Below are 13,498 nucleotides of genomic sequence, written 5' to 3' on the forward strand. Positions count from 1 at the left end.
TACAGGCATTTGATGAACTTAACACATGATTCCCGCTAATACATTTGGAGGATATTCCTGCTGCATTAACCAGTCAGGAGCTATTTTACTTTTTTTAAATAAAATGACATCCTAACCCAAACCCGGATTCTAACCCCAACTCCAAGCGACCATGATTTAAAAATAGACAAAACATGGAGAAACCTATATATTAAATGACATCCTAAAGCAAAACCCAAATCTAACCCTAAACCCAAGCAAATAAACAAATGAGAAACCAATAAATAAAACGACACAAAAAGATGCGCCATATAAGTGAACGGGAAAGACTGGCGTATCATATGCACGCAAAATTGGAATTTGTGTATCTATTGCATGATAATCACACTGCGTGTTATTTGTACGCATCAGCAAACCCACGCATGGAGGACAAACTCATCGGCACTGTATGTGGAAACCCGGAGATGTACGACATATCTTCATACTTTTATAGAAACAGGAATATAAAGGATCTTGCTTGGAAGAAAGTGAGTGAGGTCCGACAATCTGGTAAGTTGGAAAAAACGCTCTTTACTTAATTTTAGCTATATATATACACATATTGAAACTACAAGCTAACTAAAGCCAGCAAATTTTTTGTATTCAGGCCAGAATTTCATGTGCATATGACGCAAATTTCGAGTTAATTGAAAATGTTCAAGCGGCCAACTATGCGCAAATAGCGTGATTTATTCGCGTCTGGTATGAACGCACAGTCACATGCATTTTTTTTTCAGCTGTTAACTTTGTCTTAAAACCTAAATGACCTAATGAGTGTTAAGATACTTGTGTTGAGACGGGTATATGTGTATTTAAGAGCAAAAATGCTCACAAGCTAAATGAGATGCAGATGCGCGGCATGAAACAGCCCGCACAAATAGCACTATTGTTTGTGTTTCAACAGCTTAAAATCACTTGATTTAAAACTGCTGTGCTTAAATACGTGTACAATATAAAATTTCGTGACCAAGTGCACAGGCACATGACGTGGACGCTAAACCTAGACAGAGACGATAGTCCAAAATCTCTACCGGTTGACAAAAATTTCTACCGGTTTATCATACCACCCCTAATGAAAACAATGTTTAGTTGATGTACTTGTGGTGCTTGTCACTATTACAATGGCTCATTATATTTAAGATCAAAGATTTTGAAACTGGTTGTGCGAATGATACCTCAAAACGTGCAGCATATTGAGTAGACATGTGCTTTCACTTTTCTAAGATAAGATGGGCAAAAATTCCTATATACTTGCATCAAAGGAGGAAATATATATTGGGTATCAGGCAACCCCCTAACCACCATAAGCAAAGCGCATAACAACATGGTAACAAGAGCTTAAATCAGCTTAGCAACCACCAACAAGATTCTAGCATCATGACAGCATGAATTACATGACCACAAAATATCATTTTCGGCTGAAAATGCAAACATTTATTTGTACCTTTTTGAGTATATGGAGACAGTTCAGCCATGATACATTAAAAGGACCTTAAATTAAACAATATAAGAAAGCATGTGACAAATTAAATGTAACCTTAAAAATGGTACAATTTTGGTTTACATCAAATATGTTTTCTATTCTGACTATGAACTACACTCATTAATTCATTACCACTAAAGAGACATCACGCTTCCTTTTTCTCTAATATCTTCACAAGCATTGAAGCCGTGCTAAACCGGCGGATTTATTACGCTAAAATAAAAAGATCTTGGCAAAAACATGCACAACTAAAGTGGCAAGCCCCCACGCTGGCAGTTTTTGAAATGTTTGTGCGTCTGCCCCCACTTCTCCGAGACAACGCCACCCCCCTCGTTTGTTTCCATTTCCTTCTGACAACTCCGGCGACAAAAAAGAAATCCAGTTTTATCCGCCTCTGAAGCGCAGAGATTGTTAGCTAGCGGCACGCACGCATTCGCGGCTTTGAAGTGAGTATGAAAAGCACATTTGGTATGCAAAGAAAATTAGCATGTACAGCGAATCACAAGGGAAGATTTTTACACCATTTAACGAAGTGACAGTGATGAAAGATGATCCTGTTTACAAAGCTAGCGTTAGCGCCGCTGTCCGGGCCTCATGCGGCGGGACGGAGACGAACAGCCTCCCTCGTTCTCTCCTGCTGTCTCCGTCTCTCTCTCTCAGATGGACAGATAGGCCTACAGATCGACATGGATATTGCGCTCTGCATTTTAGCACCATTTCTTTGGCAGGAGATTAGAAGGAAATGTCATATCTGCCGCTGTCAGCCTTTACAGTCTGCAATTTTCTACCGTCTTTCAGCTTGCTCTCCTCTCTCTCTGCCCGTTCCTTGTTCTGTCGCTTTTTGCTGTCAAATCTGTCAGCCCGGATCACGCTTTTATCTGCCTGGAGCTCGTATCTCTCTCTTCCTTCTCTCTCTCCCTGTGACTTTTCCCTGAAAAACAGCCGTTCGCGCAAATACATAAATGACGGCGGCGGAGAGTGGGAGGGGGATGGAAGACTTAAATTTGTCTTTGAATACCAAAAGCCTTAGCGTCACGTTTAATCTCTTCATTAAAAACATTTGATTCTTTTCATCATCTCCTACACCCCTTCATCCTTGGATCGTCTAGGCATGCTGCCTATCCGCGTTACGGAGCAAATTTGCTGGGGATTTTGGACATGCATTTGACAGGCCTTAGTTAGGAAAGAGCATTCAATGAGTCTCAAGGGAATTAGATACAAATTCTCATTACCCTTCTCATTTTCATCCTACTGCCAAACATCACCCTACTGCTATTTTCAAAGATATGTTCAAAGATGTTGGAGAGGGGAACATACTTGAGATGACTTGACTTGACCTATGATAAATGCTTATGAAACAAGTCACCTGTCAAAATTAGGTAGATTAAGTCAGGGGTTCTCAAAATTTTATGCGGCCAGGACCCCTGTACAGGGCAGCAAAATTTCGAAGGACCCCCCCCCCAAAAAAAATCTAACAGTTCCATAGTGATAAACAAAAGCACATATTAAATGGACACTCATTTTCCAGCTCCCCTAGAGTAAAACATTTGATTCTTACTGTTTTGGAATCCATTCAGCTGATCTCCGGGTCTGGTGCTACCCCTTTTAGCATAGCTTAGCATAATCCATTCTGATTGGACCATAAGCATCGCACTAAAAAAATAACCAAAGAGTTTCGATATTTTTCCTACTTAAAACTTGACTCTTCTGTAGTTACATCGTGTACTAAAGCAGACGGAAAATTAAAAAAGATATGGCTAGGAACTATACTCTCTTTCTGGCGTAATAATCAAGGACTTTGCTGCCGTAACATGGCTGCGGGAGGTGCAATGATATTACGTAGTGCCTGAAAATAGTCCCCTGCTATTGAAAGATACTAAGGGGACTATTTTCGGCTTCTGCGTAATATCATTGCGCCTCCTGCGCCTCTATTTTTGAGCAATGCTAATGGTCTAATCAGATTCAATGGATTGTGCTAAGCTATGCTAAAAGTGGTAGCGCCAGACCCGGAGATCAGCTGAATGGATTCCAAAATGGTAAAAATCAAATGTTTAACTCTAGGGGAGGGGGGAAATGAGCATATTTTCAAAAAAAGTGGAGTGTCCCTTTAAGAGGTTGTTTTGTTATACTTTCAGTTCAGTTACCTCCTAAAGATATACCCATCTTAAAACTTTTCAAAAAATTAACAATAGCAAGACTGTCATAGTTCTTAGATGGTCCTCATATGCAAATATCCATTTCTTAAGAAATATAACATTTGCATTATCACATTATTTCACCGACCCCCGGCTTAGCATTGAGGACCACCACTTTGAGAACCCCTGAATTAGGTGATCTATTTGACCTGGGTTTTTGCTATAACTTGTTTTTCGTCATTCTTATAGTAAATCATACAGAGCATGAGCAAATAAAACTTACACTATCTATGGCAGCTAATAATTATTTCATTAAATGAAATTAAACAACCTCCTATTGGTTGTTATAGTGATGTCATAATGGTGCACACTTACCTCACTATGCCGATCTTTAGAGCTGCTCCTATGTGCGGTGTTCACCTCCGGTTCCTCCGTTTTACGCGCAGTTTGGCTCAGACGATTCAGAGACTAGACAAAGAGAAACAAAACGTAAATCCTTTAGAAGTAGGACAACAGTGCTGAACAAGGTAACTCGGTCTCCATCCATGCATTTGTTTGGATTATCATCCTGAAATTATGTAGGTTTGTATCCTTCAGCGTAGCATCGTTTTAACAGTGCAACAAAATCATTTATTTGGGCAGACACTTTTATCCTTTTTTAGATTGTACTTAGGGAATCGAACCCATAAACTTGGGTTCGATTATTGTTGGTGGCATAGGTGTCATTTACACTGGGGACATGTCCCCACCACTTTTTGAAATGGCTGATTTTGTCCCCACCACTTTTTGAAAGCATTTGGTTAAAATGTTCTGAAAAATCAAGCAATACCTGTGCGACTTAAACTGCAAAATGACTTTCTAATTTTTGTCTTGTTTTCAGTAAAAATATCAAAAAAAATCTTAAATCAAGATGCTTTTTCTTTATGAGCAAAACGACGCAAGAAAATAAGTCTAGTTTTTAGACAAAACTATACAATTTAAGTGAATCTGTACTTAAAACAAGCAAAAATATCTGCCAATGGGGTGAGAAAAAAATCTACAAATAAGATTTCTTTTTTCTTAAACACTTAACTTAAGCAGAATTTTCTCACCCCATTGGCAGATATTTTTGCTTGTTATAAGCACAAATTCACTTAAATTGAATAGTTTTTGTGTAAAAACTAGACTTACTTTCTTAAATCATTTTGCTCATGAAGAAAATACATCTTGATTTAAGAATTTTAAGATATTTCTACTGAAAACTGGACAAAACTACTAAGTAAGAAAGTCAAATTTTCAAGAAAAAAATTCTTAGTATTTTTGTCTTGTTTTCAGTAAAAATATCTAAAAATTCTTAAATTAAGGTGTTTTTTCTTGATGAGCAAAAATCTAGTTTTTAGACCAAAAGTATCAAATTAAGTGATTTTGTGCATAAAACAAGTAAAAAAATCTGCCAATGGGGTAAGCAATTTTTTCTTGAATTTAGTGTTTAAGAAAAATTTTCAAGATTTTTTTGCTTACCCCATTGGCAGATTTTTTTTGCTTGTTTTTATGCACAAAATCACTTACATTTGGTATTTTTGGTCTAAAAACTATTTTCTTTTTTAAAAACTTAAATTGATGATTTTCTTTATGAGCAAAATGACATAAGAAAATAAATAAAAATACTACGATTTTTTTTTCGTGAAAATAATTTTTTGCAGTGTACGACTGGTTTTGTGGTCCAGGGTCACATATGTTGCGTTGTGTTTATAGTGTGTTTTCTTTTACATATGTAATGAATTTCATTGTAATTATTGACTTAACGTGGTGCTGTTTTCTACAGTATGGTGCCTTGGCACTGTTTGGTTCAGCTGGTGTTACAGGGACTGTTACTGTACATGTGCAGTCGACATTTTTGAGAGTTTTATGCTGAGTATTTTCTTGTTGTTGACCGGCCTACGCTATGCCCATTTTTGATGCGCCGTTATTCAATATTATTCCCGTCCTGCTGTAATGTTTTTTCATCTGATCTTTTGTCCCCACCACTTTTCAACACAAACTGACGCCCCTGGTTGGTGGTGTGTGTATGTGTGTGTGTGTGTGTGTGTACCTGGTAGTTATCACGTTGTGGGGAACAATTGTCCCCACAAAGATAGGAATACCAGTATTTTTGTGACCTTGTGGGGACATTTTGATGCATTACATCTATGGAATGTCCCCACAAAACATGGAAACCTGAATGTGTGTGTGTATGTGCGTGTGTGTGTAAATGTAACACTTTTCCAGAGTTTTGCAGAGCAGTCTTGGCCGACTAATTTTAATATAATGCAAAGAGCGTTAGCCCATGAAAACCCCAGAGGAACCCAATGTGACACGGAGGGCAGTTAAAAGGGCTGTTTTTGTGTAAACGGTAAAACGTAGGTGCCGATATAGAAATTGTCCGTTCCTAGAAATCCGATTGGTGGATGGGCTTGGAATGGATTAGGGAAACTCTTCGGTTTGAAAATCCACTGATTTGCATGCATGCAAAAGGGACGAGGCATTACAAAAAAACAGCTCGCCTACAATGACATTAACTGACCTTGTTCGAAGCTTGGAAAACCATCTGCAGAAATGGCCGCAGATAAAACGATACGACACAGACTGGCTTTTATTTGTTTAATGGCTTGCCACATCATTACCCTAGCTTGTATGATAGGATGCAGTGTTACAACCCTTTTCTCTTAAGAGATAAGCAGTGTTTGTATATTATGTGTAATGATGTAGTCATGCAATGCTACACAAGCATGAATGAATGTATACGTCTACTGTATTGGTATGAGGGTTCTGTACAAGATTTAGTACAATTTCTGAAAAGTGGCAAATCTAAATCCTTTGAAAACCTAAATCCTAAAAATTTCCATTCTAGTTTTAAAAAAATGCAAAGGGTTAATTTCATGGATAGGTTTATGGTTTCGGTTACATAAATTAAATTGATGCAAGAACAATTTCAAATCTATGACAAGATCTCATCAAGATAAGTAGTAAACATGCACCAGTATGTGTGTGTGTATGAACTGGTTCCACTATACAGAACATGATTAAATTAATGGATGTTCATGTGATCTAGTCCATCTATGTATGCATACAGTAAGTGTGTATAAATGTGTGTCTCTCCCTCTCTAGCAGTGTGTGTGTCTGTCCCCAGCGGCTTGCAAGGTCTTGGCCCTGGTCTCCAGATCTCTACTCTAATTTAAACAGATCACAGCTACAATTAACCTTTTCTGCTAAATATCAATTATAGCCCCAGGCAGGACAAAATTAAAATGGTCATCAGCAAGTCTGACAGGTCCTGTATTCTGCCACCACCTGGTCATCCTTTTCACCTTCTCGTCCTCCCAGCGGTAACAAGCCAGAAGCACTCAAGGCCTGTTTAATTACCCCAGCCAATACTGAGCCAACCCTGGAACGCCTCTGGATGATTGGCACAATGAATTGCCGTTCGATTTGGGTCAGGTGAAACTGTTGGTGGAGAGATGCAACCTGGGCACAGTGTGAAAGATTTCCAAAAGGAAATACAGTAGAGCTGCAGGTGGGCTTAATCAAACCGGCGTAATTTCGTGCGGTCGAGACGGGGCCTTGAATCTGTCAGAAAAGCTGACAAGCTAGTCAGTCCTCCTATCGTGATGTAAATGGCAGGGCCGCCTAGCGAATTGCAAAATTGTCTACATTTGAAAAAAAATAGGTAACTGTGTGTGTGCCGTGTGCACGCATGTCAAGAACCTGGTTTTGATTTGTTTACTGTTTGTTTGTTTGGCGTAACGCAGCAAGAATACGAATGCTTTCAAAATTACCCAGATTTACCGATGTGAAAACAAATAAAAAAAATCAACCTTACTTGAAATCCTGTTATGCCCTTTTTTGGACTTGAGTTTTCAAATGAAGATCAAATTTATTCAGTGTGCATCCCAAACAGCTCAACTGAAGCATTTGTGCTTTGGCACAAAGCTAGCCAAAGGTTTTGCAGGTTTGCCCCTTAGAGTCAAATTATGCAAAGGGTTTGAAATGCAAATGTTTGTTTTCATTCCGAATTTAGTTATAGATTCATGTCTTGTTTAGTGGTACAAGGTCAAACATGTTAACGTCAAGTATCGTTACAAGGCCAAATCTCATTGTCAATCTTAAAAAAAAACATGAAATGAAAATTGCTTAATAAGTTATTAATTAAAAGTCTTATTGTGCATGATTCATGATTTTTCTTATTCTTATGCTGCGAATAAGAATGCTATTCTTGTGTCTATATTACTCGCGGGATTTTTTACTTAAGTTGATTAATTTCAACTTGTGCAAAGACCCATTTGAGGAAAATAGCGCATGTTTTTGCGGCAATTGCACCGCCCAATTCACGTCATTCATATCGCCCTGTGCAGGTTTGCATCTATTTGCGTCTTTGCATTGACTTTGTATGTAATCTTCTCATGCAAATTGTTGCATTTGCGTTTGGTGTGTATGTTTGCTGTCTTGATTTATTTCCAATAATTTTTTATACATTTATTTTTAAAAATGCGCAAATGATGAGGAGCTCAAATGCAAAACCCGCTAAAGTCACCTCTGTCGAAAATGTGATAATGATATTAACCGAATGCTCTTGGCACGTATTATGGCACGTTCATCAGAATACTTTCGCTTTAAATTCGCTTGATCCCAGCATCACGCCATTAGGAAATACCTGTTTGTTGGCAGAATACCTTAAGAGGTCTGATTAAAAAAAATGCTAATTTACAAGAAAACATCTGAGGACTTATAATAATAATAATAATAATATATTTAATAATATATTTATTTAAGAATAATATCACAGCCTACATTTTACAATCCAATCAAATTCCAAGGAAAAACTTGGAATGTCAATGCATCAATGCTGCATCTACAATTTTGAGTTTTAGTTTACATGAGCACTAAATCTGCTTTCAAAGCTCTCATGTTCTTAGGTAACACTTTACAATAAGCTTGTATTAGTAAACATTAGTAAATGCATTAACTAACATGAACAAACAATAAACAATATAGTTTTTTAGCATGTAATAATTCTTGTTAATGTTAGTTAATGTCAATATAGCTATATCGGTATGTTAGTTCATGGTGCATTAGCTAATGTTAAAGGCGAGGTGCATGATTTAAAAAAACACTTTGGAAAAGGGAGTCGGGCTGAGTATCAAAACACACTTGTAGCCAATCAGCAGTAAGGGGCGTGTCTACTAAACGACATCATTGCCTGGGTTGTGGGGCGGATCTATCAAAAGAAGGTCCAGATTCTATTGGGGTAGGGCTGTGTTCGTTTTATGTAATTTCAAATATCAACATTGGCTTTCAGAGATCATTCACCCTGCCTTTAACAGCTGATTTTAAAAATGTATTAGTAAATGCTAAAAGTTACATTAACTAAGATTAATAAATGCGGTTGAGGTATTGTTTATTGTTTGATCATGTTAGCTAATGCATTAACTAACACAAACTTATTGTTAGTGTTACCGTGTAATACAGAAGAAACTCAATAAAATGAACTATATTCTGTATACTGTAAAATAGAGGGATTAAACAGCAAGCGTATATGAAACCAGACAGAAAAAGACAGAAACAAGAAAGACGAGGGGAGCAGAGGCCGTGAATGCTATCACGCTGGGCTCTAAAGGTAAAGCCCCTCTCCCACACGCTGCTGAATCTTTGCCCTGAAGGGAGAACCAGCGGGCAGCCGTGCTGAGATCCGTACTGGGGTGAAGCTCCTCTGTTATGTTATTCTGCTCTTTTGATCCTGTCTAACCTCAAAGGGCCTGCTGTCTCCAACCAAGAGCTCCTGAGCTGCCACAAGTCCCACCTCCATTAGCCTGAGAACCTCGCCCTTCTCACTTGCACTTTATCTCAGTTGAGTCGCTCTCTCTCTCTTTCTCCCTCTCCCTTCACCTGTCAGCTGTTTTCTCTCAAACCCTGCTCTGAAATCAAACCCCGTCAGTCCTTGTTACCTCCCCGCCCGAATCTTGAGCCCACCCCCTTCTCCACGGATGAAAGCTCTGCGTTGCCGGCGGCGACGAGCGAATGGGAATAGAGTAACAGAGGGCAGACTCTGGGGACACAGATCCTTCCCCTAATTTGCTGGAAAAAGTGTCCCGCACTAGTGGAGTCTCACCTCTATTAACCCAAAGCAAGACTGAAAGAGAGACAAAAAGAGAGGGAGACAAAAGGACAGAGAAAGTGAGAGAGAAAGAGAGAGAGCAGCCAGCACTGGTGCGTCTACAGTGGCTCAATCTCCAGGCTCATTATCCCTGAGCCGCCCCGGAGCAGAGAACATCGCTCGAAGCACGACAGGGCCACAGCAAGGCCAGGGGCCAAATGGATTCATCTGCTCTCATTTGCTCCTGTCTCGACACAGGCAGCTGCTCGGAGAGAGGTGGATTGAATGAGGGAGTGAGGGCGGGAGTGTGGGACATTCAAGGTTTTTGTTTTCTTGCCCACAACAGCACCTCCTGTCTTCCAAACTATGCAACAGAAATATAAACATTAAAAGGGACATTCAAATAATCTACAAATTGAAAGAAAATTCATAAATTAATCTAAAATTATTTTGATATAATAATAACAATATTGAAAATCTTATAAGTAGGGAACCGTTCACATATACAGTTTATTTGATGATTGATTGGCCAATCAGAATCAAGCATTGCACAGTCATTTAATAAATCTAAATGCATACATCTGTAAATGCATACATCTGCAACACTGCTACACCATATTTTGGTTCTTCTAAGAATCTTTTTGTCAGATTCTTCAGATTTAAAGGGATACTCAACTTTTTTGAAAATATCCTAATTTTGCAGCTCCCCTAGAGTTAAACATTTGTGCCCGGTTGCATGAAAGTCCTTAAGCTAAGAAATCCCTTAAATATAAGGTTAAGGGTGCCCTTAATAAAAAATGGGTTGCAAGAAAAACCCTTAAGTGAACCTTAAGGCTGTCAATAAGTATTCACCCTTAAATGCTAAAGTATTACCTTAAGTTCTGCTATGCGTTGCTACAAAGTCCTTAAGTCCCATTTTACCTTAAAAACTTAAGGGACTATAACAGGTCCCTTAACGTCACACGCGATGGCTGATTTTATGGTTCTTTAAGAAAATGAAGTACCAACGCGCATTTCTAACGATCTAAATAATCCCTTAGAGAAAAGTGATGCGCATTTATTAGGAGAATAGCGGTTTGATCGTCCGTCAATCTAAAGTGCTTCAAGTTTGAATTACTTTCAGGTTTTATATATCCGGCACTTTACAGTCTGTTATTTGCGATGTTTAACTGTACACAAATCCGCCGTCTGTTGAGCTGCGTGCGTTGATTTGTTTACGCTGTGAGATTTTGTAACTATAGCAACCGCTTCTCCGCTGCCGTGTTTTGGCAGAGACTACCGTAAAATACTTAGTATAAACACTTAGGTAAGGGTGACAGTTAAGACCTTTGTTGCAACGCTCTTAAATAAATCCCTTACCTCAGGGTTTTTTTCCCCCTCAGGGAAACCCTCACTTAAGGAGTTTCATGCAACCGGGCACTGATTAGCCGTGTTTGCACTATCGGGCTTCAAGCGGGCGTGCCAGTGCCTGCCGAGGCCTGGGGCGTTTGCATTGTCACTTCCGGGGCATGATCGTGCTTCACTGGTGCTTCGTTGGTGCTTAAGGCCCGGCTTTTCTGGCCCGCCGAAATCGTTGGGCCAGATCGGGCTTCTCGGGGCTAGAGGAGTGGTAAAGGTCAAAGGCGGAGTTTATCTGAACTCTGGCAAGATGCGCATCCATCTGTCTGCAGATTTAAAACTTTAAAAATAACCGGGATCACCAGTAATTTACTGTTTCACGGAAGATGCCTGCTATCTTTGTACTTCGGACTGAAGAAAATGATCTGCATATGTAAAAAACAAACACGCGTTACAACGCCGAACTCGCCATGCTAAGGATCCGGCGCACACCGCTACCGGTTCGGGAGAAGTTTATAAAGTTTCGGGCACAGAACAAAGTGTTTAAAGTGCAACAGTGCTGAGAAATTAAAGATGTGTGTTGAATCATCATTTCATCGTCCATCACTCCATGTATTAAAGCGATCGAGTCACGATGGTATCTACAGTCGGTGAGTTAACATGCTACATAACGTTTGCATACAAAACACTTAAAATACAAATACAAATGCTACATTACGTTTGCATACAAAACACTTAAAATACAAATAACGATTGCAGAAGTGTCTTACATGGGTGTTTTTGTGTTATAGTGTCATCTCTGTTGAATTTTTTAGTCAGCCCTTAGAAAAAGTAACCATGGTTTTATTATAGTCATAGCCATGCTTTCTGGTATTTTGGAGATTAATTAAACTCTTATATGAATGTAGCAAACTTTATATGTCGGTATACTGTATGTGTATTTACAAACCCTTTATACAAAACGTCACATGTGCTGCTTTCTTTTGTGTCCGTTTTACAGAAAAATGCCAACGTAAAGCTTTCAGTTTGTCATCCAGGAGTTTTTATTTAGTATATGAGAGATGACACAGCAACAGATGAAAGAGCAGGAGATGAAACGAAGATGATGATGATGAGACGACAGGAGCCATGGATGTTGAAATCCGTCCGGAGGAGATGTCTTTAAATACACCTGTCTGTGCACTGATGTAAACTTCATATGTAAATAAAGTACCGCGTTATTATTACTACGACTGCTTGTCAGTTTATTGAAAATGATTGCTTAATAAGGATCACATCTGAAACACAGAAATGGTAAGATGCAACAAAATGGTAAATATAACCATCATTAACTTAACCACTGTAACATAGCTTTTTAAATACTTGTGTATATTCAGAGTTGATTCTTAACGAGTACATTTTCTAATGATTTCTCAAACGTTTTGATTTTTGAGATGCAAGTAAAGTGATTTTCAGTCCTATTCAGCTATTCGAGGCAGTTCTTTATAGACAAAAGTATTTATTGATTGACACATTATTGAAATAGCTATTAGACAGTTACCTTGTGTTTCATGTGATGCTCAACTAACGTTTTCATGATTAAAGATATCAAAGATAAAAATAAGATTATTTTACATAAATGTAAAACTAGGACTCGTTATATTCTTTAAAATATTGTGTATATAGTATAATGGCACATTAGGTAGATGAATGCTTTATTTGTAATTATCCTACTTCATAAAGCTTATTGATCTGATATTGTCCCGTCCTGAGATCGCTCGTGTGCAGCCAACATAAACTTCAAGAGTAACACCGCGGATGGAGCAAACATCTATCTTCTCATCTTGGCTTTCACCGTGCAAACAGCCGCCTCAGTTATGTTCTTTGTTTGTTGTATGATGATGCGATCTCACTCCCGTCTCCTGTCAGATTGAAGTGACTTCCTCACAGTAAAACAGGCGGAGTTGTGTGACGTTACATCCAGGTAGGCGTATTAAGGGCGGGGTTTTCTGAAGCGCTGCGGCGCTATTGGCTTGACAATGCAAACGCGTCGTGATTTTGGCTACACAGCTGGAGGTCTGAGGCTATTGGCTCCGTGAGGCCCGTTTGAAGCCCTGACTCGCACAGGCCCGATAGTGCAAAAGCGGCTATTCTTACCGTTTTGGAATCCATTCAGCTGATCTCCGGGTCTGGCTCTAGCACTTTTAGCATAGCTTAGCACAATCCATTGAATCTGATTAGACCATTAGCATCGCACTGGTTAGTGGTTACTTTCAATAGCAGGGGACTATTTTCAGGCAGTGCGTAATATCACTACGCCTGATGCAGTCATGTTACAGCAGCAAAGTCCTTGATTATTACGCCAGTTTGAGAGTATAGTTCCTAGCCATATCTGCCTAGAAAATCACAACTTTTAATTTTCCGTCTGCCTTAGTA

General features: G+C 39.0%; 1 protein-coding gene and 1 long non-coding RNA gene across 11 annotated transcripts in view; one reads left to right on the forward strand and one right to left on the reverse strand.

Annotated features, from left to right (window-relative positions):
- Positions 1-13,498, reverse strand: part of fbrsl1 (fibrosin-like 1) — a 409,906-nt gene that overhangs the window by 256,130 nt on the left and 140,278 nt on the right. For all 10 annotated transcript variants that reach the window (XM_065250822.2, XM_065250824.2, XM_065250823.2 and 7 more), the window contains exon 3: positions 4,012-4,104. In XM_065250822.2, coding sequence (XP_065106894.1) covers positions 4,012-4,104 — 93 coding nt within the window. The remainder of the gene's footprint in view (positions 1-4,011; positions 4,105-13,498) is intronic.
- LOC135732610 (uncharacterized) lies at positions 11,172-12,309 on the forward strand. Its single transcript, XR_010526783.1, has 2 exons — positions 11,172-11,733; positions 12,084-12,309. It is a non-coding gene; the product is annotated as an uncharacterized lncRNA (long non-coding RNA).

The sequence above is a fragment of the Paramisgurnus dabryanus genome, chromosome 5 (genome assembly GCF_030506205.2).
Source record: "Paramisgurnus dabryanus chromosome 5, PD_genome_1.1, whole genome shotgun sequence".
Classification (NCBI taxonomy): domain Eukaryota; kingdom Metazoa; phylum Chordata; class Actinopteri; order Cypriniformes; family Cobitidae; genus Paramisgurnus; species Paramisgurnus dabryanus.